General features: G+C 57.2%; 2 protein-coding genes across 8 annotated transcripts in view; one reads left to right on the top strand and one right to left on the bottom strand.

The window, feature by feature from the left end:
* Window positions 1-6684, top strand: part of TRRAP (transformation/transcription domain associated protein) — a 78250-nt gene extending 71566 nt beyond the window's left edge. For all 6 annotated transcript variants that reach the window (XM_075565050.1, XM_075565054.1, XM_075565051.1 and 3 more), the window contains exons 66-71: window positions 982-1207; window positions 1824-2041; window positions 3038-3222; window positions 4488-4691; window positions 4780-4974; window positions 5887-6684. In XM_075565050.1, the coding sequence (XP_075421165.1) occupies window positions 982-1207; window positions 1824-2041; window positions 3038-3222; window positions 4488-4691; window positions 4780-4974; window positions 5887-6171 (1313 nt within the window). In that variant the 3' untranslated portion in view covers window positions 6172-6684. The remainder of the gene's footprint in view (window positions 1-981; window positions 1208-1823; window positions 2042-3037; window positions 3223-4487; window positions 4692-4779; window positions 4975-5886) is intronic.
* Window positions 6685-11464: 4780 nt separating this feature from the next.
* The window catches only part of SMURF1 (SMAD specific E3 ubiquitin protein ligase 1), a 78149-nt gene continuing 64738 nt past the window's right edge, over window positions 11465-24875 (bottom strand). Inside the window, exons 4-18 of one of the 2 annotated variants that reach the window (XM_075565047.1) lie at window positions 23419-23552; window positions 23216-23281; window positions 21966-22044; window positions 20654-20895; window positions 20243-20327; window positions 19098-19244; window positions 18625-18823; window positions 17229-17332; window positions 15555-15669; window positions 14964-15142; window positions 14582-14719; window positions 14314-14434; window positions 13908-14109; window positions 13148-13232; window positions 11465-12968 (exon numbers count right to left, since the gene is read on the bottom strand). In XM_075565047.1, coding sequence (XP_075421162.1) covers window positions 12869-12968; window positions 13148-13232; window positions 13908-14109; window positions 14314-14434; window positions 14582-14719; window positions 14964-15142; window positions 15555-15669; window positions 17229-17332; window positions 18625-18823; window positions 19098-19244; window positions 20243-20327; window positions 20654-20895; window positions 21966-22044; window positions 23216-23281; window positions 23419-23552 — 1996 coding nt within the window. In that variant the 3' untranslated portion in view covers window positions 11465-12868. The remainder of the gene's footprint in view (window positions 12969-13147; window positions 13233-13907; window positions 14110-14313; window positions 14435-14581; window positions 14720-14963; window positions 15143-15554; window positions 15670-17228; window positions 17333-18624; window positions 18824-19097; window positions 19245-20242; window positions 20328-20653; window positions 20896-21965; window positions 22045-23215; window positions 23282-23418; window positions 23553-24875) is intronic. The other variant, XM_075565046.1, reaches the window with a different exon arrangement.

The raw sequence follows: 24875 nt of genomic DNA, 5'->3' as shown, positions 1-24875 counted from the left end.
GCATGGTCACTGTCTCGGGATCACTGTCGGATAGGTTGAGATAACGCAGAGCAAACGTCCCCTCAGTTGGAGGAAAAGACACCTGGCTGGTGGCAGCCGCAGCCTCAGGGGCTTATTCTACATCTGTCTGAGGTGCAGCGGGGCCCTGCCGCCGCCTCCACAGGCCTCTGTGCAGCCTCTCCCTCCCTAGTGCCCACGTTGGGCCCGGGGTGAAGTGGCCTCGGGCACCCAGGCAGGGCTCTGTCCACATGGAACCTTGCCATAGAGTTCTCCCTGGACGGCCCGTCGTTCCCTCTGAGAAAGTGACACTCGGTAGTCTTGTCCAGCGGTCCAGTCTTCAGGTCTGTCCCCCACAAGCATCAGAGGCCAAGCTCACCCGCTGGCTCATTTCTGCAGCAGGAGGGGGGCAGGGTGTGTGCTAACTGGGAGGTCACAGAGAACGCCGTGAGAGGAGCGCTGTCCAGGTCCTTCTCAGTCCAGTCCACACGCCGCCCTCACCCTGACCAGCACCACACTCTGAGCCGAGTGTGCCTCACCGCACTGGCCCTCCGTCCCTGGACGCTGCTGTGGGTAGTGGCCCCGGGCTGACCGTCGAGAAGGCCTCTCCCTGGCCCCTGCTCTGGCTTCTGAGCGAGGGCCACTTGCTGTATACTGCCCAGGCTGTGTGTGGGGCAAGGCTGGCTCTCGTTGGGGTTCATGAGCACCTTCCTGGGGGCTGGTTGCCCTGAGTGCCCACCTCACAGAGAGACTGCTGGGGTCAGTATCGGGTGCCATGGGGACATTTCAGGCTCCAGGCTGTGTCCTGCTCTGGGGCAGGCTGGCATGCACAGGACCCAATATGTGGCTTCCCCTGGGTGTGACCCACTATAGGCTCTAGAAGGGGCCGCCTCACAGGGGCAGGGGCTCTGAACAGTGACCGGTAGCCCGCAAGGGGCCACCTCACTGTCAAAAGCAGTCTGTGTCACTGGGTCTGTTTTGCAGATTTTGACTTCAGTGTTCCGGGGTCCATGAAGCTCCATAACCTCATCTCCAAACTGAAAAAATGGATTAAGATATTGGAGGCCAAGACAAAACAGCTCCCCAAGTTCTTCCTCATTGAGGAGAAATGCCGCTTCCTGAGTAATTTCTCAGCGCAGACCGCCGAGGTGGAGATCCCGGGCGAGTTCCTGATGCCGAAGCCCACACACTACTACATCAAGATTGCTCGGTCAGTGCCCCGCCCCTGGCTCTGAACGTGCCTGCCTCCAGAGAGCCCGGCGCAGCAGAACCAGAACATTCTCACGGCCGGCATTGGTGGCCTCCGTGGAAAATGTAGGCCGTGCTTCGCTGCGGCCTCTCCTAGGTGGGGTGTGGCGCTCTGCTGCTCTCAGGCTGCTCCCCTCTGCCCGAGAGGGGAGGGTCCTCCCGACAGACCCTCGTGCCACAGTTTCTGGCTCCCGATTGTCCTAATGGCCCTCGGCCAATTTCTCTGACACGCTAGCTTAGTGTCTCATGGCCACGGTCGCAGACACCAGTGTCCACTCCCAGCGCCCGGGTGAGCTATGGAGAACTGTGCTCTGCAGGCTCAAACCGCCGAGCACATAACCCTTAGTCACCCACCACCCAGGGCAAGCCGTTGCTGGGCTGCCTGGTGGGTCGGTGGTAGTGGGAGGCCCTGCGTCAGCTCCTGGCTGCTGAATCTTGGGCACAGCCACTGCCGCTGTCAGAGAGCTCACCAGGCGTCCGCAGAGCCAAGGAACCCTGCGGCCACGGCAGTGTGACCTGGCCCGGGATGGGGCAGCAGTCATCCTCGTGGGGTGAACAGATCACCCTGTCGCCCGCAGGTTCATGCCCAGGGTGGAGATCGTGCAGAAGCACAACACAGCCGCCCGCAGGCTGTACATCCGCGGGCACAACGGCAAGATCTACCCCTACCTGGTCATGAACGACGCCTGCCTGACCGAGTCGCGCCGCGAGGAGCGCGTGCTGCAGCTGCTGCGCCTGCTCAACCCCTGCCTGGAGAAGAGGAAGGAGACCACCAAGAGGCACCTGTTCTTCACAGGTGGGTGGGCCCAGACGCAGGTGGAGGCTGAGCAGGAGCTCTGAGCAACCTGCCTCGGAGGGGTTTTCCTGGAACTGTGCTGTGGGGGACGGGGCCAAAGAACCCCGAATCCCACCCAGAACAGGGCTTTCTGGGACAGCCGAGGTATCACCCAGCCCCCTGGATCTGGACTCGCTGAGCCCCTGCAGACAGTGTCCTTGTGCAGGGACGGAGTAGCTGAGCAGGGGGCCGTGGGGACTGCTGCGACCTCCCGTGAGCACACCCCACCATGGGCAGCCAGGTCCTTTGCCCTTCCCAAAGACACACTCTTCCTTGGCCACTAAGAGAGCGCCCAGAAGCCAGCCTGACACCCTTGTGGCCACCCCGTCCGCAGAGACCAGGGCACTGGCCGCACTTAGTCTCGCCTCCGTCTTGGCCCATGAGATGCAGCAGCAGTGCACCTGGTGCGGGCTTGCTCCGGGTGAGGCATTGATCTGCTGACCCCCAGGTCTGTAGTCCGAACGCCCCAGCTGCTCTGCTGGAGAAAGACGAAGCAGTCTCCCGGGCACAAATGTGCAGCCTTAGAAAGCCCTGCACCCACCGGGTGTCGTCGAGTCGAATCCCTCGCCGGCAGGTCCCGTTGCTCGTGGAAGAGGCAGCAGCACTGGCCTCGCCCCGTGCACACGGACGGCTGTGTCATGGAAGGCCGCCTCTTCACGCCCCGAGTGTCGAGTGCGGGCCAGCCACTGTGGGGACAGCGGTTTATCAGCTGTTCCCTGCTCGTCAGTCTGAGCCACGGGACAGACATGGTCTGAGTCCCTGTTGTCCTGGCGAGTGTGGTTCTTCCGGAGGCTGGGAGAGCGACTCCACAGTTACCCAGGGAGCGAGGGTGGGTGAAGTCTTGTCCATCTAGCTGTGCGGCCACTTCTGCTCCCGGAGTGCACGCGTGGGGCTGGAGCGCCCCCAGAAGTGCCTGGGGGGTGACCATGCGGCTCTCTCACTCTGCCCCCCCCCCAGTCCCCCGAGTGGTGGCTGTGTCCCCGCAGATGCGCCTGGTGGAGGACAACCCCTCCTCCCTGTCCCTGGTGGAGATCTACAAGCAGCGCTGTGCCAAGAAGGGCATCGAGCACGACAACCCCATCTCCCGCTACTATGACAGGCTGGCCACCGTGCAGGCCCGGGGGACCCAGGCCAGCCACCAGGTACCAGGGTGGGGGCGGCACTGGGCCGCTGAGGGTGTCACAGCGTGTAAAACAGCAAGCTTTTTCCGGGAGTGCATTCAGATTTACAGTGACTTCATCGGGTTTGTGAGCAAGTGGTAATTCGGAGCCTGGTGGAGTAGTAGACTGTGCTTCAAACTTCAAGGTTAGGGGTTCAAATCCCTCCGCTGCTCTGAAGCAGAAAGATGCAGCTTCTGTTTCCATGAAGGCTGATATTCTTGGACACTCGGGGGCACTTCTGGTCTGGGTGAGCCACGATTGGCTGGTTGACAATGAGCTTGAGTTTTGTTGCAGTTTGCCATCCAGCGGGGCATCATTGCGTTTCTGCAGTGATCTTGACACACATTTTCAATTTTGGTGAAGTTTTTGTCATAACTTTGATTGCTTATGTTTTGGGTCTGGTGCCCACTGAGATCCGGAAGGCTTACTCTGGTGTCTTGTACTGAGAGCTGAGTTCTGTCTCTTACACTGGGGCCTCTGATCCATGGTGAGTTTGTTTTTGTGTGTGCTGTGAGGGAGGGATCCAGCTCTGTGCTCTCACGAGTCGTGTCCAGCTGTCCCAGCACTGTTTACTAGAAGACTGCTCACACGTGGGTGTGCTGCTCGGATCCAGCCGTCAATCCCCAGGCGGTCTGGGCTCATCCTGGGCTGCTGGCCCGAGGACACTCGCTGAGGCCGCCTGCTTCCGGAAAGACTGATGAGTCCAGAAAGCCTGTGGGGTAGCCCTGCTGTGTCCTGTCGGGCGCGAGGAGAGATGGAAGCCTAGAGCTTTATGCAAACTTGAGGGGTGACCACCTGGCAGGCCCCCTCCTCCCCGTGCAAGCCAGGGAACACGCGCACACACAACCCAAGTTGTTGAGAGGGACACCCTGCTGATGCCACCTGAGTGTGAATGCACAATTTGGAGGGTTTTGAAGAAGAGGGAAATGCTATCTCTTGGTGGCATCATGGTCACATGTTGGTGACCCCCCCGGTCAGCAGTTCGGAACCCCAACTGCTTTGCAAGAGAAAGCTGGACTTTCTGCTCCTATAGAGAGTCTTGGGAGCCCACGGGGGCAGTTCTGCCCTGTCCCGCAGGGTCGCTGTGAGTCAGCGTCAAGTCACTGGCAGGGAGTGAGCGTGGGTTTGTTAGTGAGCTAGAGGAAGAGACGAGGCTTGATGGGGACAGCTGCCCTCGGCTCGTTCTTTGAAGGTATTGGGTGGGGTGGGGGCCTGCCCTCACAGCGTGTGTCCCCGTGCTGGTGCAGGTCCTGCGGGACATCCTCAAGGAGGTGCAGAGCAACATGGTACCACGCAGCATGCTCAAGGAGTGGGCGCTGCATGCCTTCCCCAGCGCCACTGACTACTGGACCTTCCGTAAGATGCTCACCCTCCAGCTGGCCCTTATTGGCTTTGCCGAGTTCGTACTGCACCTGAACCGGCTCAACCCCGAGATGCTGCAGATTGCTCAGGTAAGGGCTGCATGGCCAGCACGGCTCCCTCGCTGCCCCCGTCCTGGCCACTGCCACAGAGACCCAGACACCTCTCTCTGGGACCCAGGACACCGGCAAGCTGAATGTCGCCTACTTCCGGTTTGACATCAACGACGCCACGGGAGACCTGGACGCCAACCGCCCTGTCCCGTTCCGCCTCACCCCCAACATATCTGAGTTCCTGACCACCATCGGGGTCTCCGGCCCACTGACCGCATCCATGATCGCCGTCGCCCGGTGCTTTGCCCAGCCAAACTTCAAGGTCAGTCTCCCTGTCTCCCGCCCAGCAAGGCTGGGCTGCAGGCCAGGGAAGGCCCCAACAGCTGGTCAGCAGTGTTCCCCAGTTGTCACCACTCTGTGGTGATGGTGACTCCGTTCTCTAGAGGCCTTGGACCACCCTAAGCGACTGCTTCCCTGGCCCCCCACTTCTGACAGCCTCCAGCGTGTGACTGGGAGGCGGCGGTGGGGCAGTGGGGAGCCGTGTGTCTTAAGGTGCACCTCTGCGGAGTTTGATCTCCACTCCTCATGGTTGGGGACTGGGCACTGTTTTGCTTGATTTCTTTTGTCCTAAAATAATGGGTGTGAGTCCCCCTCCCATCCCCACCCCTGGCAGGGAAGACCTCAAACACCAGCTGCCCATCGGTGGAGGAGGCAGGGGGCAGGTTGGAGGTGATTGCTCACAGCACCTCTGCTGGATGCCTGGACACGGCACCCACGCCCATTTGGTGCAACAGCAGATGTAGTGGACCTGAGGGCCTCTGGGTCTCGTCCTGTGTCCAACTTGACCTGGCCCTGTGCTGAGGGTCCTGGTCATCTACACTCAGGTAGAGAAGTTATCACTTCAGAAACCTGCGTAGGACCCCTGGGTGGTGTGTGACCTGTGGGGTCTCAGGCTGTGATGTTGGATGGGAGAGGCTCGACCCGGCTCCTGAGAATCCTCTGCCTGCAGCAGCCCAGCAGGTCACCCAGCTCTTCCCTACCTGTCCTCACAGGCTCAGGTTCCTCCCTTCTGGGCTAGACACCACCCTAACAGTCCCAGGGGGTGGCAGCTGCTGCTCCCTCCCCCGCGCACACACACTCCCCCCATCCATCCGTCCACGCTCCTCTTGCCCCGGCCTGTGCGCTGTTCAGCCAGCTCCCGGCTGCCCTTGCTTCACCCGCCGCTCTCCTGCAGGTGGACGGCATCCTGAAGACGGTGCTGCGGGACGAGGTCATCGCGTGGCACAAGAAGACCCAGGAGGACACGTCCTCCCCGCTCTCGGCCGCCGGGCAGCCAGAGAACATGGACAGCCAGCAGCTAGTGTCCCTGGTCCAGAAGGCCGTGACGGCCATTGTGACCCGCCTGCACAACCTGGCCCAGTTTGAGGGCGGGGAAAGCAAGGTGAACACCCTGGTGGCCGCGGCTAATAGCCTGGACAACCTGTGCCGCATGGACCCTGCCTGGCACCCGTGGCTGTGACAGTGCGTCCTGCTGCTGCTGCTGCTGCGTGAAGGCGGGCTCTGCCGGCAGCAGGCCAACCCAGGCTCTGAGCCTTCGGCGCTGCCTTCTTGGACCAGCTCCCCACCCTTTGAATTATTTTTATTGTACCCCCCACCCCGCCCGTGTGAATGTACAGCTGGAACTCTGTCTGCCCTCCAGCAGCCTGTACGGAACCCACAAGTGTGCTGGCCACACGGACGGACGTCTGTGTGGCCAGAGGGAGCTGCAGTGGGGCTGGCCCGTGGGGTGCCCTCCAGCCTTGGGTCTCCCCAGAGCTGGCAGGTAGCCCTCGGAGCGGCTCCTCTGGGTGTCGGGCATGTGGCCTGCCACCATACCTGGAATTGCTTTTCCTCTCTAATTTAAGACAAAACAGGAACAAGCATTCTCAGCCATGGGTTCCGTTAGGTCCGCGTTTTATAAATCTGCACAGTGAGATGTTCTATTGAAATTTGTACAGTGTGATTTTTTTAGAATAAATGTTTTCTAAAAGGGGTTGTCCTGTCTGTGTGTCAAATCCTGGTTTCTGGTAGTGAGGGGATGGGGTACAGGTCAGAGGTCATCAGCAGGTGGTCTCAGGTATGGACGCTGGGAGGCCTTGTGGCGACAGTAGCCTTGGTCACCAGGGGCCGAGGTGGGTTGGCAGGTGCCATGTGTGCGGGGAGATGGGTGGCCTTGGCCTCATCTATCTGTACCGGATGGCCACAGCCAAGCGGGAACTGCCTGTGGACGGGAGGACGGTCACTCTCTGGACGTCGGCAGCAGAGACGACTGGTTCCAAGTGCTCATGATTTCCTCAGCCCTTGATCAGATCGCAGGTCCTGAAATTGAAGGCCAAGTAAGGCCGGGGCCTGCCAGGGCTGGGGCAAACCCTGCAACGGACGGATGAACGGAGGGACTGGAGGGAGCCGTAACTGTGAGTGACTCTGAGGAGTGTCAGACGCCACGGGACCTGTGGAACGGGGGTGGGGGTGGGATCGTCGCTTGAGCTGCTCCACCATGCACAAGCGCTGGGGGACAGCTGTGAGCATCCTGAGGGGCTGTGGGCCCAGACAGAGGACGTTAAGGAAGGGTAACACCTGTTGGAGTTGTTGCCAGTTACAGGACCAGAGAGGCCTGAGGTGGACCCCAGCCATGCTGTCCTGTGCCTGGAGGCCACGGGAGCGTTAGACCTGAGGGGCCCACAGGCCTCTGGGTTGGGGGCCAGATGCAAACAAGCCTGGTGTTGGAAGAGTTGGGCTGTGGGCCCTGTGCTCCCATCTGATGTCAGGGGCCCTGGCACCGAGTCAAGTCGATGCTTGGTGTGGAAAGGGTTGACTCCCCCTCTCAGCTCCATGATCCCCGCCCTGCAACTTCCCAGCATCCTGCCTGCACCCCACCTGTGAGTACTTCGGTAAGGTCCTAGGGGACCTAAGCCTGGAGCCATGGAAGCTTCTAGAAGCAGCTTTCTCCCGGGGCCCTATGTCTCCCACTCCTGGCTCCCCAAACACCTTCTTGAGTTAAGTACTGCTCCCAAAATACTTCATTCTCAAATTTATTTTGTTTTTAAGTGCCATCTCTTCACTCAAGTTAACACTTGTCTACCCTTCAGCCTGTGACGTCCCCTTGTGTGCCTGGCAGTCAGTCATCCAAGAGTGCTTCTCTTCCCGTGAGAACCGGTTACCTGGCTCTTTGTAATAGCCTCGTGCAGCAGCTGTGATCGACCATCTCACTCGGTGCCATGTCCTCCGGCTCGATCCACGTGGCTTCACAGGCGCATCGCCACTCTTGGCCTTCCTGTCTGTGGGACGTGCACAGCCAAGCTCGTCAGGCTCTCTGTGGCCATGTGGGTGACTTCATCCTTCTGTTGTGAGCAGTGCTGCCGGGAACGTGGCGGGGGTGGGGGGGTGTCCATCCACGTGGCAGCCCTTATTCCTCTAGGAAGTTTATGTGGCACATACGTGCCAGGTAGACACATACCAAGGTAGAGGAACTGCTGAGTCATACCGGATTCCTGTTCCCAGCTTTGTGTGGAAGAGGCGCCGACAGGGGTTATGCTGTGTCATCTCACCAGCAGGAATGAGTTTGGGTTTTACAAATTCTAACTCTGCTACTAACATTTTGATTGCATCTCGTCTTGTAATTACTTGTCTTCTGATTGAAGTTCTCTATGGGTTGTAGATTACTCCCTTAAGACAGTACCATCCCTGCCCCCTAGTTTGTGGCTTCTTTATACTCTTAAAGAAATCTCTGGTGCACCAAAGTGTCTTAATTTTTAAGAGGTCCCAGCCAGCCATTTTCTCTGATGCTGTGTTTTTTATGTTTTCGGCCTTGTACTAGCTTGTCCAGATTTTTCTCATAGATTATCTCGATAGCGTGCATGTTGACGCTTAGGTCTTCTGACCCATCCTGAGTTTGTTCATTGTGTGTAGCGTGAGATAGGGGCTCCGTTTCTTCCTCCCGCACATGGAGATGCAGCTTTGGGACACCGTTTGTCAGAGAGACAATCAGGTCGTGGGTTGTTGGTTCTTCCGGATTTTCTTTTGGGTTCTCTGTTCCGATCCATTGGCCTTTCTCTCATTGGGCAGCTTTGACTGTTGCAGGTTTTGAGACCAGGAAGTGAAATCAGGATCTGCTTATCCAAGATGTCTTTCCTTTCCATAGAAAGGTGGTGGTTTGTTTTCCCATCCCTTTAAAGAGTGGTGCCGGACTCTGATCCAGGACCACCTTGAAGCTGGAGACTTGGGTGCCATTGGCGTTTTCGATGCTGGCCTTCTAATCCAAGAGCATGGCTGCTCTGGCGTATGTAGGTCTCTCCTGCTTTCTTAGAGGATTGTATCGTGGTTGTCCTTACATGGGTCTTCGTTTCTCGGGCGGCGTATTCCTTTTTCAAGTGGAAAATAGTATAGCTTTCCCTTTAGCATAAAGGAACCTGATTTTGTACGTTGACCTTGGACCCTTAGCGAGAAAACTGTTAGAGCTAATGGACTCAGCAAAGTCTTTGGGATTTTTTTTTTTTTTGGTTTTTAAGTCTAGTCGTATTATCTCCAAGAGTGACTTCTCTGCCAATCTGGATGCCCCTAATTTCCCTCTCCAACCGTTACGTAGTTGTAGTTAGCTACTGTCAAGCTGGTTCCAACCCATAGCGACCTTATGCATCACAACAGAACAAAGCACTGCCTGGTCCCAGGCTAACCTCACAATTATGAAGGCATGCCGCCTGCAGCAGTTCAAGGCCCCCAGCCACCCTGTCCCCTCTTAGCCAGTAATCCATCCCCTTCTTCCTCCTTCCTGTGAAGCTCAGGATTCCAGGATTACCATCTGTGTCTGTTTCTCTTGGTCTCTGATGTCTCCATCAGGGAGGGGGCTGGCTCGTCTGTCATCTTGCTGGAAGTCCTCGGTTGATTTTCTCACTGAGCTCTGCGTGTTTAAAAGGGAACGTGAAACAGGAGTCGTCTAGACACGGAACAAGTCCATCCTTCTGGTAAAGTGCTGCCGGTCACCTCAGGGGCAGCACTTCGCTTCCCTTCATGCTCTCTGCACCCAGGAAAGGGAGCCAGGGTGCTGTCCGGCACTCCAGGCTTGAGCTTGGACCCCTAGAATCTCGACATCCAAGGTGTTTGGAGGACATTTGGAGAGAACAGTATACATTCCCAGCGGAGGCCAAGCAAGGCGACGTTCACCACTTCCTTTCAGCGCCTGTGGTGGGCACTGTGGTATAGCTTCGTTTTTGTTGTTAGTGTTTTTGTCAATTTCCTGCAGGACTGGCCAGGGGCTGGGCAGCCTATGTGGGCACAGCCAGTACAGACAACTTTCCTGGATGCTGGGCACACCATCATCTATCTCCTCCTGGCACAGCCCCTGGCTTGCCTTCGTCCTAACAAGATCCTGCTGCCAGGTGCGGTACATGGACACAGGCACAAGGTCAGACCCCAGAAGCTCATGGGTGGCTATCAGCACCCCAGCTGCCATCCCTCACCTGGTCCCCAAGGCTGGTGGGTGCATCCGGGAAGCCCTCAGCTACCGCGGTGGAGGGGGCAGGACACTGGGTGACGTATCACAGAACCATCAGACAGTAAACATCTTCTTCCCCAAGTGTGGCCCCAGGAGATCTGGGGCCAGGTTCTAAGGGGAGGCCCCAGCGGCACAGTTGGAATTTGGCCACTAATCTGACATTGACAGTTCAAAACTGCATGGCTGATTCATGTGGGACAATGTGCTTCTGTGCAGGAGGCAGCTGGGAAGACCCCACGGAGCAGTTCTGCGTCATTCGGGACCATCCTGAGTCATGCAGGGGGTGGGGGGTCCCTTCAGATGAGGCTAAAGGGACTGGCTGTTTATATTCCTTTCCTCCAGGCACCGTTCAGGTGGCCTCCCAGCATGGCCCAGGATAGTACCTGGGTCAGCCCACTTCACAGAGGGAAACTGACACTTGAGCTTGCCGCCCATACCCATGCACCCTAACTTTACACATTAGGGAACCAGGTCAAAAGTGTGGCCCCACTACGCTGCTCTGTGCAGGGGAGGGCAGAGCTGGCTCCCTGCTCCTTCCTGCCTGGCTGGCTGGGGGCCTGCCTGGCTGTGGCTCTGGGTCTGATGTCACCATGGACTGGCATGGCCTCGATGGCAGTGAATTTGCTTTTGGTCGGTGTTGCCAGCACCACAAACCCGACTGAGCCCCCAGCTTCCCAGGAGGTGGTGGAGTGTTCACCAGTGAGGAAACTGAGGCACCAGCCCAGCCAGGATTTTGTCTAGGCCCTCACTGCCAGCTGTGCCTGCCTCGTGTAGTCACGATCTCCCCGAGAGCTTACTGAGTACGACTAGATCTGTCTAAACTACGTGACTGGGGTCAACCAGGGTTCTAGCAAGTCACTATGGCAGCAGAGAGCCGGTCCACCAGAGCCCTGCGGACGCGGACAGTGCCCAGAGCCACCACTGGAAGTGGGATCAGGTGAGGGCACTCAGGTGCTGGCGGACATGCTTGCGACACAATCCCTGCAGGCCCAGGTGTTCCCTTAGTGCAGTGGTTCTGACCCATTAATACAGTTCATGTTGTGGTGACCCTCCCAACCATAAGATTAATTTCACTGCTGCTTTATCACTGTAATTGTTACTGTTATGAATGGGAGACCCCTGTGAAAGGGTCATTCAACCCACAGGTTGAGAACTGCTGCCCTGGTGTGAGGGCAGAACACAGGCTACGGCTCACCACCTTGCTCCGGGGACGGGATGTGTGAGGGCACTGCAGTGCCACCTCCACCCACAGGACGGACGCACAGCTACAAAGTGGTGAGTTTATTGCATATGTAACAAAATGAACCTGGCCGCCGCCACCTGCTGCAGTGTGTGTGTGTGTGTGTGTGTGTGTGTGTGTGTGTGTGGTTCCAGCTGGTTCCATGACCACATTAAATAGAATTAGCATTTTTTTAAAATACTTTTGATTTTGACATAAAACAATATTAGTGTACACTTTTCACAAAATAAATCGGCAATAAAAATGGTGGGAAGAGTAACAAGGATAGCAGCAATACTTCAAAACAAGACATTACAAAATAAATTAAAAAATACATTATAAAGTGGTTGATAAACAAAAATAAACCAATCTTAAAAATCCATACTCTGTTGGGCGGGCATCCTCTGCAGGGGCCCTTGCTGACACCTCGGGTGGAGGACCCGCCGGTGGGAATGTGGACAGTGGGTGCGGAGGCAAGACTGCTCTCTGGAACCCAGCCCTCGGGGCGCTGCTGTCTGTCCTGCAGGGGGCACTGTGGAGGGTGTTCTGCTGTCCCTGAGTGTCGGCTGGGGCCACTGGGAGGAGCTCTGTCTGCCACGCTGGTTCTTTGGGTAGGTCGTGGAATCTAGACGGTGCAGACGCAAAGGGACCTGAGGTCCTGAGCCCAAGCCCTCCCACAGTTTTCTGGTGTCAAAGGACACCTTCCTACTTGAAGCCCCTCAGACCCTGGTTTCCTTCTAGGTGGGGGTCCTGCCATCTGGGATAGTTCTCAAGAGTCAGCCTGGTCCCTGGTGGTTCTTCTTTCTCCAGGGGCCGATACCCAGGTAAGATGGAGCCAGCCTCACGCACTGCCCTTCCCAGGGCCCCTCATGCAGAGCGGCCCACAGGCCTGCGAGCCAGCCTGGCGGGAAGGGATGAGCCCGGAAAGAGCAGCCGCCTGCCTCCGACCTGCGCCGAGGCCAGAGCTCGTCTTGGACACGGTGCCCGCAACACCTCGTGCTGGAGCCGCTGTGGTCAGCTGTCGCAGACTTGGGTGCAGGCTGACCAATGGCATCTGCCCAGTCCCCTCAGGCGGCGATGTCCTCAGGCTCAGTTCTCACTGAGCCGGCAGCAAGAACACCATGCGAGCCACGGCAGCCCCGAAACGGGGAGGATTTCAAGTAAGTGGCATGGCAGCAGCCCGCTGCGCGGTGGGGTCTAAGGCGGTTTGGTCTGTTCACTGGGCGATGTGGCGGAAAGGACAGGTGGTTCTTCTCTGTGCACAGCCCGCAGTCCCTGTGCGGGCAGGGCTCCTTCAGTCAGACGCCCGTCCCCATCAGCACGGACCTTCCTGTGTGACCCTGGCTGCCTTTATTGGATGGGTGATGGAGGGTGGGGGTGTCGTCAGTGCGGAGGAAGAGGGGGACGGCCCCTCCCAGCGCGAGCGCGGCGTGCGTGCAGGCCGGCAGGCCCGGGCGCTGAGCGCGCTCATTCTACCGCGAAGCCGCATGTCTCCTCCACGGCCGTCAGCAGCTTCTCGTACAGCTTCTCGTAGGACTCGTAGGGCGGGATGTCGATGCGGTTAAAGCTGAAACAGAGGGCGTCAGCGCTGGGACCCACCAGGGTGGCCCTAAGCCATATTTGGGCGCCCCCTGCAGCTGCTCGTTGGTCAGTTACAGACCAGTTTCTAGCAGGCAGCGGGGCCCCGGGGTGTCGGGCAAGAGCCCAACTACAGCTCCAGCCTCTCTCAGGAAGCGGCGTGCTTACCAGGTGTGGGCCTTGGGCAGGTTGTCCGTGTTTGCGTCGATCAGGTGGATGGTGAAGAGCCGAGGCCCTGCCGCGCCTGTAGAACCTTACACACAACATTCTAGTTAACGCACCTCAGAGCTGGCCTGCCACCTCCCCAGCCACCCGTGGCCACAGCGTTCCAAAGGCGCTCCTGACAGGAAGTCGCCCTTCCTGGAGTTGGCCTCGCCTGCCTAGCTATGTGAGCATTCTCCCCACGTTTCGTCCCAGGCCCTGCCTCGCGTGCTGCCTTACTCACCAGAGGGACATGGCCTGCAGCAGCAGCTCCTGGGAAAGCTTTGTCTCAGAAATGACTGAGCTGATGCTGGGAAGGGGTGGGGCCCATCAGCACATGACCCCTGGTGGCTTAGATGGGGACAGTGGCCCCTGCTAGGCTAGGACCACTAGGCTTGGAGAGGGTGTGGTGCACCGGGCCTTCAGGCACAAGGTGGCTTCACGTAGTTTGTGGGAAGATGGAACTAATGAGCTTTCTCCACAAACCCAAGGGGGTCTGGGAAGGAGTGGCATGGGTCTCACTGGAGCGACAGCCCCCAGCCATGCTCACAGGGGGAGAATAGGGACCAGCAACCAGGGTCCTCCCCATTAAAGCAACCACATCCCAGCGTGTAAGCAGACATGGGGGTCAGGGAGTGGCGATGTCGCCCATCTGCCAGGTAAGCCCAAGATGCTTCTACAAGAAGCCTCAGAACGCGCCAGTCCCTCCCGCCTCGCCTGCAGTCACCTTGCAGGGCCTTGAAGCCCTGCAGTGGCACTCGAGTGGAGCCGGTGACAAACTGCAGGAGCCGGGCGCGGCGCTCCTCGTCGAAGGCCTCCACGGCCTGCCAGAACCACCGCACCACGCTGCTGTCGGCCACACAGTGCTTCAGGCGCGTGTTGGACTTCCAGTCGCTCAGGTCGATCTTGTCCAGGCCGCCGATGATGAGCTAGGGGGCGGGCGGTGAGAGGGAATGGGTTCCTGGGAACTGACCACTTGCCCCATGTCCAGCTGACGGGGGTGAGGAGCGGGCAGAGTACTGTTAGCAAGAATACAATCGCCTGGACTGACAGGTGACGGTCCCCAACAGCTTCCCAGGTCACTGCCACCCAAGTGGACAACCCCTTCCGCAGCCAGCACCCATCCCGCCTACCTCCAGTTCCTTCTGGTCAAAGGGCTTCAGTAAGTGTTGGGGGATGAGCTCATTGAACCCCTTCTGCAGAGCCAGGAACTGGGCTTCGATGCCTCTCATGAAGCGCCAGTTCACATACAGCCTGCGAGGACAGCCACCGGGGAAAGGAAGTCTAGGCGGGCCCAGCAGATAGCCACCGTTCTCCCCTCACCGCACGACCGAGCACGTGCGGTGATGCTTCTATGTGCCCGTAGGGAGGTTAAGTAAGCGCAGTGTGGCGGGCCCTTACCGGACATATTCCTTCTTGTTCTCCTCCGTGACAGGGACGTTCCTGCCATTGGGCTTCAGCTCATGCTGGAGGAGCCGGCCGAAGGCGTTGTGCTCCACGCAGAAGGTGTGGTCCAGCACAGGTGTGATGTCGTTCTCCCTGTCCCCGCAGGCCACAAGGGGGCGAGCATTAGTGTCAAGGGCAGGTGTGTGAGACGGGAGCCCTGCCCTGTGATTCATGCCCAGCACCAGGGACTGGGCAGAGACAGAGGATACGGTCACAAGGGTCACTAATCTACCAGAGTGAGTACAGGTAGTGGCCGCCTGGGTCACTAATCGACCTGGTGTTCCCCCCACTGCTGAGTGTTCATGGGTGAATAGGAGGTGACCAGGGCTCCACCTACAGGATCCACACAAGGCTCTTGTGCAGCTCGGGGTCCACCGACTCCAGGTCCGAGAGCTGAATGGGCTTCCCCAGGAGCTGCTTGTAGAAGGGCACCGTGAAGCCGCCGTTGATGTAGTGCCCGTGGAATACAGCAAGGCCCATGATCCGGCCCACGAAGTGGAAGTAGGACAGATGGTCCTGCGGGGGGCGCCAAAGAATGGAGCGTCAGGCGCGCAGGGCTGTCCAGGGCTCAGCTGGAAGCAGCAGCCCGATTCCCTCTGGGCCTCAGAATCACTACAGGGTCCATCCATGGTGGAGAAAACCAGAAAGTCTCGCCACAGAGCGACTCCCTCCAACCAGAAGACACACACGGACCAAGGACAAGCAGCAGGGACACAGTCCGTGGAAGAATTACTTAAACCAGCACTGTTCTCTGAGGAACCTACCCCTACCAGTGAGTCGTCGGAGTGATCTCCTGAGGACTCCCATGAAGGACAAGGGACTTGACCCAGTGGCTGACATTATGCATCTTATCGGAACTGAGACAAAAGCTATCCACCACCCTCTCCCATGAGAGCCCAGGCCCGCCTGCGCTGCGCTGGGTGCTCACAGGGTTGATGGCAGAGTCTGGGTTGATCTGCAGCGTGTAGATGTTATCAGTGGAATACTGGAAGAGGCCGTAGTACGGATTCAGCATCTCATGGCACAGCAAGTAAAGCCACTCCCTGGGAACAACAAGGCACAGTTACGCGCTGCACTGAGCTCACCTTCGAGCTGATTCCCTCCCTTTGCGAGAGAAGAGGGCTCAGCATAAAAGAGGAAGCTTTACAGTCTGCAGGACAGACACTTGTCAGGCTGGCACATGGCCAGGAGGGGTGTTCTTGTATCGATAGGGGCACTGTGCTCTGGGCCCAACACTCATGCAGGCCCAGCAACAAAGCTGCGGCAGGACCCCATGCAGAAGCACGTCTACAGCAGCGGTCCTCAACCCTCCTCCTGCCTCCACCCTTTCAGACAGCTCCTCGTGTTGCTACTTTATAACTGTCATTTTGCTAGTTATAAATAGGGCAACCCCTGTGAAAGGGTCGTTTGACAAACCCCCCCCTCCTCCAGGGGTCGCGACGCACAGGTTAAGAACTGCTGGTCTACAGCCTCCCCCGTGTCTACTAGGTTTATCAGCTGCTTTTCAAAGACCAAAATCCCAGGTGATGTCAACACCACCTCAGGAAGTCCCCGAAGCACAGCCTCTCTTTCATTTGGACGCATGTGCGTGAGTTCATGGAGCCCTGACTGGTCTGGCAGCAAACCACAAGGTCGACTGTTCCAGGCTGTCCATTGATGGCAATGAGATGTTTTTGGTGTGTATTTATTAAGAGAAAAGACTGACACTACAGGGTTCATTAGACAGCCATTTTCAATAAAAATATTAAAAAAGAAGGAAAGATTTCGGTGTAGGGAGTTTGACAGTGATTTTTGCTCTTACACTTAAAATGGGCACTGAAGAGTTTGAAAAATTGAGGTAACCACAGGAGTGATTTCCTCCTTTGTTTGAACCATTTCATTATAAAAACTAGTTATGAACAAGAGAGAAGGTGGTAATAAGCCCAGAGACTGGGGGATGTTGTAAAAACAACTAGCCTTTTAACTGGACGGATAGCTCATTAAGGTCACAGCCCTGCCTGGATTTTAGGTTGAAACTTTTCTCCCTTCGAGAAGTCAGTACCCCAACTGCCACGTGAAGCTGAAAGGAGCTGCTCAGAAGGCTGAGACCCGAGCTGCTAGCATGCCAATTCCTCTCCAACTTTCTGGTGTTTCAAAAAAGCCAAGGACCTGCCATAGCTCAGACAGGAAGTGACGGTTGTGAGCAGATTCTGACGGGGCATGGACACAGCAAAGGGGCATCTGAGGTGTGCTCCAGGTGTTAGGAGTCACGAGCCGCACAGGAAGGCCTGCCCTCCCTCCTGGGCCAGACACACGTGAGGCCCACCTCTGCCTTGCTGGGGTGCACTACGATTCCATGCACGGCCTGGGGAGATTCAGAGTGAAATAACCAAGCTCAAACCAACTGCAAGTTCTTCCCACTCTGAGCCCTTGTTAAAGCGTTCGACTGCTCACCAAAAGGTCAGCAGTTCAAACCTACCAGCAGCAGCTCTGAGGGAGAAAGGTGGCTTCTTCCTGCTTCTGTAAAGAGGTGCGGCCTTGGGGACCCGCTGGAGCAGTTCTACTCTATCCTGTGCTCCGCACTTAGGGGAGAGGGGGCCCCTTTTCTAGGGCAGCCTCTTACCTGGCCACTCCACCGTAGTCCAAGCCTTCTTCCCCACGGAACTTCACCATCAGCCGTTTCTTCAAGTCCTTTGGCCGCATCTTCATGATCTGGCGATAGGACTCCTGCAGATAAACACGACCGTGTCAGAGATAGATCCTTCTTCTCAAACGAAAGGTTAGATGGGTAATGGAACCCCGCTGAGAGTCTAGATGTCACCAACTTCGCACCTCACAGTGCTGCCCCCGTCAGCCCTTCTCTCTGACACACAGGCGGACACACGAGGTGCTAGCCCAGCCCCCTGTGGGCTAATCGATCCTCACCCACAGCCTCCCTGGGCGAGCAGAGCACAACTGCCCCGTTTTTCTCCGTGGGAGCAAGGCAGCGCTTAACCCACTGTGCCAGAGGGCTCCTTCGGGGACTGCTGTGTGAAGAAAAGCAGCTCCTGTCCAGAGCACCATGGCGGAGGGCTGAAGGCTGCTGCCCTCCCTGCGTGAATTAACTTCCAGGGCCTTACACACCACCTGTCTGTTGTACCCAGGCTGGAGCATTCTGGACCTCGGAATCAAGAGTCCCAAATAGAAAAGCAGAGGGCTTCGGTGAGACAAAGCGGCAGAAAGCCTGTGGCCAGCCAACTGCTCCCCCCGAGACACAGTGGCAGGTTTCACTGAGAGGCACTTAGAGGTTCCTCTAACTCCAGCCCTGCCTTCCCCTGCAGACATGGCAACAGAGCAGGGGATACTGATAAATTATTAAAACGTCAGCAATTTCCCTCTTTTATCTGGAAGCCAGTGGAGATGGCTCAATGAATGGCCCCACGATATTTAGTGATGCCCTCACCCACCATGCTGGCAGCACAGAGGCTGGGCCCTGGTGGTGGGATAAGGCGCCCAGTCCCTGCTGAAGGTGGTTCTCACCTCGCAGCAGTGAGGCCCTCCGCTCACCATTTTGGAGAGAAGGGGCCTGTCTAGAAGGAATGGCTGCTCCCCTCCAAGGAGACAACACTTGCTTGGGGAAGGCAGGCGCCGGAAGGTGACGGCGAGGTCGCGGTGGGCATTGAGGGAAAGGGGCAGTGGGTAGGGCTCACCTCGGGACACCAGTGGGACACTGTTCAGCTGCTACCCAGGAGATTGGTTCTGACCCACGCTCGGCAGTGGAAGACGGACAGGCCTGATCACCTGCCTTAGGGATCACAGCCAAGTCCAGGACTCTGCTCTGTGGCACGGGGGCCACCAGGGGTTGCCATGGAGCTGCTTGCTCCTCTCCCCCCCGCCCCCCCCACACACACCAGAGGTCCACCTGAGAGGACGCGGCTCCCTCCTCGAAGCATTATTAGGCTCAGTTCTTGAATGAGCCCGAGATGCCAACACAAGAGGAAACGCGCCCGGACTCCCTCGGGCTGTGCTCAGCTCTGTACCTCAAAGATTTCTTCCCGGGAGACCTCGATGCGGCAGTGGCCAGCCTGGGGCTGCTGCAGGGAGAGTTCGTGTCTGAGGACTTTGAGTTTCTGGACCAGGTCCCGTTCATATCGCTGGGCCGGCAGCTCCTCGTCCTCCAAGGAGCCCTCACTGGGCAGTGGCAGCGGCTGGCTGGGCTCCTTCAGTTGGCACTGGTGACTTGGGAGGAGAAGCAGCTGGGTCACTGTGGGGGTCACGGCCAGGGAGCGCTGCCCACACGTCCCCCAACGTGGTGCCCGCAGGTGTAAGCGAGGCCGCCATTAGCCCAAACGTGGTGCAGGGAACAGAGCAGACCCCTCGGTCCCCCTTGTCTCATTCCCTGTCACTGCCGCTCAGAGTGCTACCACACAGCAATGGGCTCGATGAGGGGGATGGCACGGGGCCAGGCATTTCGTCCTCGGCAGTAACCAGGGCGGCTGGCTTGCAGTCTTACTTCATGATGTGGTGCAGCCTCGGGTCTGTAAACTGGGTGGTCCGGTTGTTGTGATCCACAAAGTATATCCTCCCGGAGACAGTACTCCTGACTTCCCAGCCGGGCGGCAGGGGCCCCAGTTCATCACAGTTCACGCTGTTAAGGTCTCTACCAAAAGGGACAACAGAGGCGGCCGTCAGAGCACAGATGGTGCAGCCCGCTCACAGGCACACCCAGACTTCTCGTGCTGGCTAGCGTGGGGGAAGGCGGTCGGCCAGGGCGCAGCTGGCACGCAGTAAGCAGCGACAACGAGAGGGCTCTGCAGGCTGTTGGAAAAGCGTTTTGAGAAAGTCACTCAGGTCAGGTATCTCTGGGGAAAGTCACCGTCAGACCCGGGAACTCATGTGACTGACCAACAAGCACAAAGCCTAGCGTCTGGGGACATCAGTGACAAGGGCGGGCCCTGCAGGCGGACAGATCAAAGGGCCTGGGCATTACCAGGAATGCTGAGTCTCAAAGGGAAAGTAGCAGTTCTAATGTGGAAACCACGGGGCAGGGGGTGGGGGTGGGGGCAGGGGCACAGACCTTCATTCTGTTAGGAGGTGGGCTATCTGACCTAAGCTGGGCTGGGCTGTGTGGTCTTAGAAAAGGAATCAGTCTCGAAACGCTTCCTCCCCCAGGAGTGGTCCCAAGGGACAGTGAAGTAGGAGACAAGGATGATGGTCTTTGTATCTGCACTCTTGGCTGTGGGCATTTTTAAGCACATAAAATACAGAGAGCAGAAGGACTCCAGGGACCAACGTCAACTATCAGCAACCTGGCTGGCCCTGTTCCTGGTCTGCCTCCGCTCACACGAGGAAACCGTCCCAGCCGCCCTGTAAGAACACCCATCAACATATTCAAAGTGAGAGCCACACAGCTTAAAGGAGTAGAGGCTTTTCAGATCAGATCAGCTGTTTCCAGTTCATCGGTGTCAGGGGTGAGACTGCTTTCTCAATGGCTCCCCCTCCACCCCGCGTGTACACACACACACACACACACACACACACAGAGTCTGGAGAGAAGGCCCCAGATAAGCGACAGAAGGGCGACCCCTGTCCCCCTCCCCCTTCACACCCAGGAGTCCCAGGCCAGGAGGAGGCTGCAGGAGCACTTGGAAGGCCCACCTGGGTATCCTGGGGTCGTGCCAGGTGCTCACGCCCGTCTGTGTGTGCAAAAAGTAAACTTGCCCCTGGACAGTGGTTCTTTGTTCTGCAAAGTACAATAGGGGGGATCAGGTTGGTTCAGTTCAACCAAGAGTTTCCCAGCAAGTGACCCCTCCCGAGCTTCGCTCTCCTCTCAATGCAGAGAAAAGAGTTGGGGGACACTGTACAAGCTGAGCTCCCTGCCCTTACGTGTGGGCCACCATCAGCTTGGCCCACCCCTGACCCTTGACCTGTAGCGCTGCCTGGGTCCCGCCCCCGTGGTGGCCCCAGGCTGCTGAGCAGCTACAGTGTCACCATCTTTTCTGGCCTTGGTCTTCAGCAGGCGAGGGGCACGGGCCAGGGAGGCCTCTGGGAGTGATTGGGCCTTCTCACCGTAGCCCTCAGGCAGCTCGGGGGACTGGTGGCCATGCGGGCGGTTCTGTGGCGTCTGCAGAGACCCTCGGACCTCGGGATTCCGTAGCCGCTGCACCTGAAGCCTCTGCTCGTGGCTCGGGGACTCGGCAAAGCCGCAGGTGCCTCCCCCTGCAGCGGCACCCGGGCCGTCTGTGTACGGGGCTGGCTCCTCCAGAAAGCAGCTAAGTGGCCGCCCTGGGCCGGAGTCCTCGTAGACTGTTCTGGAAGGGAGAGTGCGACCCCAGGTCAGAACAGAGAGCTAATGGCACTGCCACGCCCTCTGGTTTTCCTTTGGCAAAGTCCCCACATGTCTTTCCTACAACTCACCTTGGTCCCATTCAAATGTGAGACAAGACAGGTGAGCATGTGTGTGCCCCAAGGAGCTTCCCGAATGTATCCCCAGAAGCAGTGTGGGGCTCAGCCCTGGGGAGGCAAGGGGCAGGGTGGACAGCAGAGAAAGGCCTACTGTGGAGCTCAGAGCTCATCAGCCAACTGTTCTCTGTTCCTCCCTCAGAAGCCACTCCCATGACAGGAACTGCAGCCCCTCAGCTCCCTGCCAAGCTCAGGGAGTCTCAGGCACCTCTAGGCAGAACTGTCCCCAACAGCGCATTGAAAACACTCTGCGATATCAGACCCCAGTCCCAGCACAGGCCTGCTTCTCTGCTCCCCTAGAGGACACTGGAAACTCTCTGTTCTCGGGGGTCTGAAAGGGGGGGCACATTCCTCTGATCCCTGTATCTCCCAGGAGAGGGCTGAGCAATTCAGGTTGCGTTGGGGGACAAGATGATTTCGAGAGGGAGCGTTTTCGACTCCCCCGGGGCGGTGAGTGTGTGTTTGTTGGGTGGACGCTCTTATTTTCAGTGATGAGTGACAGGCCAGTCTGAGCATTTCTTCTCCCTCCGAGAACCACTTCCTCCTCTCACGATGACTGGGGGACACGGAGATGCCACAGGAAAGGCCGTTCGATGCTGGCTACCTGCCTGCCCCATGCCCCATACCATCCCAGCAGTCTCCAGAATAGCACATTCTCCAAGACCCCCTCCCTTAAAAGTGACTCAAGTGGTCTCGGGGGTTTCACAGCAGTTCCCTCCCCACTAAATGTATCCTGAACGCATGGTTTCTTCATAAACGGGTGGTGCGTCCACTGCAGTCATACGTCTTAGTGATGCCCCGGGGCACCAGCTCCACGCTGGACGGTGTGACTGAGGCATCTTGGCACAGCCCAGTGGTCCGTGGAGCTTCCCTCTGAACCACGACGTGGGCCAGCAGCGGCCCCCCAAGCCGTCCGTACCCTTCATTCTCCAACAGTCCTCTGCAGTCCACCACCGAGCCGCCACCCGTGCCACTTCTGTCTCGTGTCTGTAAACTCACTGGAACAGAAGAGAATGCCTTCCGTGAGAAGCTGGCAGCAGTCCACACACCTGTGAGACAGCGGGCCACTGCCGTCAGGATTGGCACCCGTTTCTCTCAAAGCTACAGAGTCACCATGAGTTGACACTGACCCATGGCAGTGAGTTTGGGTTCTGATCCTGAGCACGGCAAGGCAGGTGTGTGCATGTGCTCTCTCATGCACACACTCCTGAACTTTCCAGCCGCAGTGGTCATGCGGGACAGGAGGGGCGCTGGGCTTCTTGGGCTGCCCATAAAAATGACAGCAATATTCGGTTCCTCTCAGTGACCCTCCCTTTAAAGAGGGCTGTTGGTGTCGGCAGGAGTCACCTGGCTCTGAATGCACTCTATCCCTTCTACAGACACTGGACACAGGAAGTCCTTCTCCGACATGTTCCTCCCCAAGGAGGAGATGACCAGCAGAGAAGGCACTAGCCGAGATCATGTGCATCATCAGTTTCCTGGCTGTCTCCCACAGCTCATTTATGTTGGGTCAAGTCCATGTAAGCCAATCCCTGGACCATCTGTAGACAGAGAGGCTTCGTGGACTGTAGGCCTGTGGCCTCTCTGAGGCTTTGCAATGGCTCCAGTCAACACTTGGCCATTCTAAGGGAGGCAGAGGGTCAGCTGCTTCACAGACCCCTCGCTTGCTCAGCAGGGCACCTCCCATGAACGCTTGGTAATGACGGGACCTTTTCTTTCTTATTCAAAATATGTCATCTTCTGAGTCTGACTTGTATAGGCTGCTTCAAAATCCCTCTGCGTTCACATATAGGATGGGCTTCTTCCACGAGAAACAACTTCCTAGCCCCTGTGTAGGTGCCACCGTCCCCTGATCTACACTCAGTGACCAACGACCAACAATTAAGTGTCGCCAAAACATGAGGGTGAAAAATTGCACCAGCAATTCTAGCCCTGACTCTCCCCTTTCAGCTCCTTCCTCAACTGTGAATGGTTGGCTGAAGGGAGATAGAGAACAAAAACTTCACAGCATGGTGCTCTGGCCTGGGGTGCCTGCTCCTTCCTTCCTACACATCCTCTTCAGCAGGGGCAGCCTGCGGGCGCTACTCTCCCCAGAGGGGGCGTGGGGGAGAAGGGCTGAATGCCACGTTCTGGAAGAGCATCTCTTTGGACAGAGGAGAGAGTTCTTACCCACTATTTGGCCACGGACTGCATCAGTATCCGAGGGGTTTAGTTTGCATAGATCCAAACGCTGGTCTGCAAACAAACAATTTGAAACTTAACCCAGAACAATGCCACCCAGAGGCAGGCGGGCTTCTGCAGTCGGCATTCATGGGAGGAACCCTGAGCCTTCTGCAGGTGCATGAAGGGGCAGGGAGGCGTTGGGCTCTTACATCCAGTGTCTTTTAACCTGCTGATGGCATTGGAGAGCAGGCGCACGCAGCCCAGGAAGCCAGCGCCCTGTTTCTTGTGGATCTTCTTGTGGTTCCACACGCTGATGGTTAGAGAGTCTGTCTTCCCAACATATCTGAAAAGAGCAGGCCAGCTGGGTTGGGGTTTGCTCCTGACAGTGATGTCTGATGGGGCGGGGGTGCGGGTGGGGTTAGCTGAGAGGCAAGCAGCACAGAGGATGCCTTTTAAACTCAGGTTCTGTATGCCGTTCCTGACAGACACCCCGCACGCGTCTCCTAATGCCAGTGGGTGGGGAAGTCGTCGACAATCAGCTGTGAAGGGAACCCAGGAGATCACCCACCACATGAGGGGAGCATTCCAGTACATAAGAAGTCTGCCATGTGGCAACATTAGTGACACGATGCATCAATTCCCACCAATCACATAGACGCTGCTATAGAGTATGCAAAAGGATGCCCGCACAATGAACCTTTCCACCCCTGTGCAACATGCTACATTTTTACTTTTAAAAATAACTTTCCATGTGACTTCACTAGAAGTTTGCACACTGGTCTGTGGCACTGACTCAAGCCCTCAATGGGATGGTGCTCTTCCCAGGTCTTCCCCGGCCCCTGGTTCCAGGGCCCTTCCTCCATGGGCATAGACTGCCTGCCCTGCCCCAAGTGATCCATTATGGCTGCTTGTTCTCAGTGGTGGGGCCTCCCTGGCATGACTTCAACTTATCCGCCAGTGGCCTGTAAATCCTCCGGCTGAGAGTTGAGCTCATTCCCTTTCAGAAGATGTCACCCACAGAGGGGAGCCTTCGCATGAGAACTGACAACCCTTTTCCAAGTCACTGAAAGCGTCCTGATGGCATGGAGTGTGACGTGTTGGGCAACGAGCCAGAGCCAGAGCCAGTGGTATGAAGCCACCAGTCGCTCTTCTGAAGAAAGAACAGGCTGGCCCCACTCCACCCCATAAGGAGGAACCACCTTGGTCTCCATTCACTCTGGGTAGGTCAGCTGATTCTAGAATCCTACAATAAAAAATTCTGCCCAAATGCAGATTAAAAAAAAAAAACCCTTCAGTATCAGTTGATCAACATTTTGTGGGTGGAACTTGAAAACAGGTATGATTATATATTTAAAGTGGTTTTCCAAGGACAATGTGACTTCCAAATGAACCGAAACGGTGAAATGACCTGCAGGCTTCATAAAGCTCATGAGAAAACCCTGCCACCTCTCAATCCCCTTTTGCCTCGCACTTTCTGGAGCCCCTTCATATACATTCAAATCATGCAAAACTCCACTGCCTCCTGTAGAAAATATGTTTGTAGGAAACTTGTACCAAATCTTAGGTAGTCTCTACAGTGAAGAAGCAGCCAGGGTGTTGGGGGCAGGTACCGGGGCCTCCCCCCCACCCTTCCCATTGGCCAGGAGATTGGAAAGGCTGCTAATTG

This window comes from Tenrec ecaudatus, chromosome 12 (assembly GCF_050624435.1).
Source record: "Tenrec ecaudatus isolate mTenEca1 chromosome 12, mTenEca1.hap1, whole genome shotgun sequence".
Taxonomy (NCBI): domain Eukaryota; kingdom Metazoa; phylum Chordata; class Mammalia; order Afrosoricida; family Tenrecidae; genus Tenrec; species Tenrec ecaudatus.
Note: the sequence above shows the minus strand (reverse complement) of the source record. Positions and strands in the feature narration are given on the sequence as shown.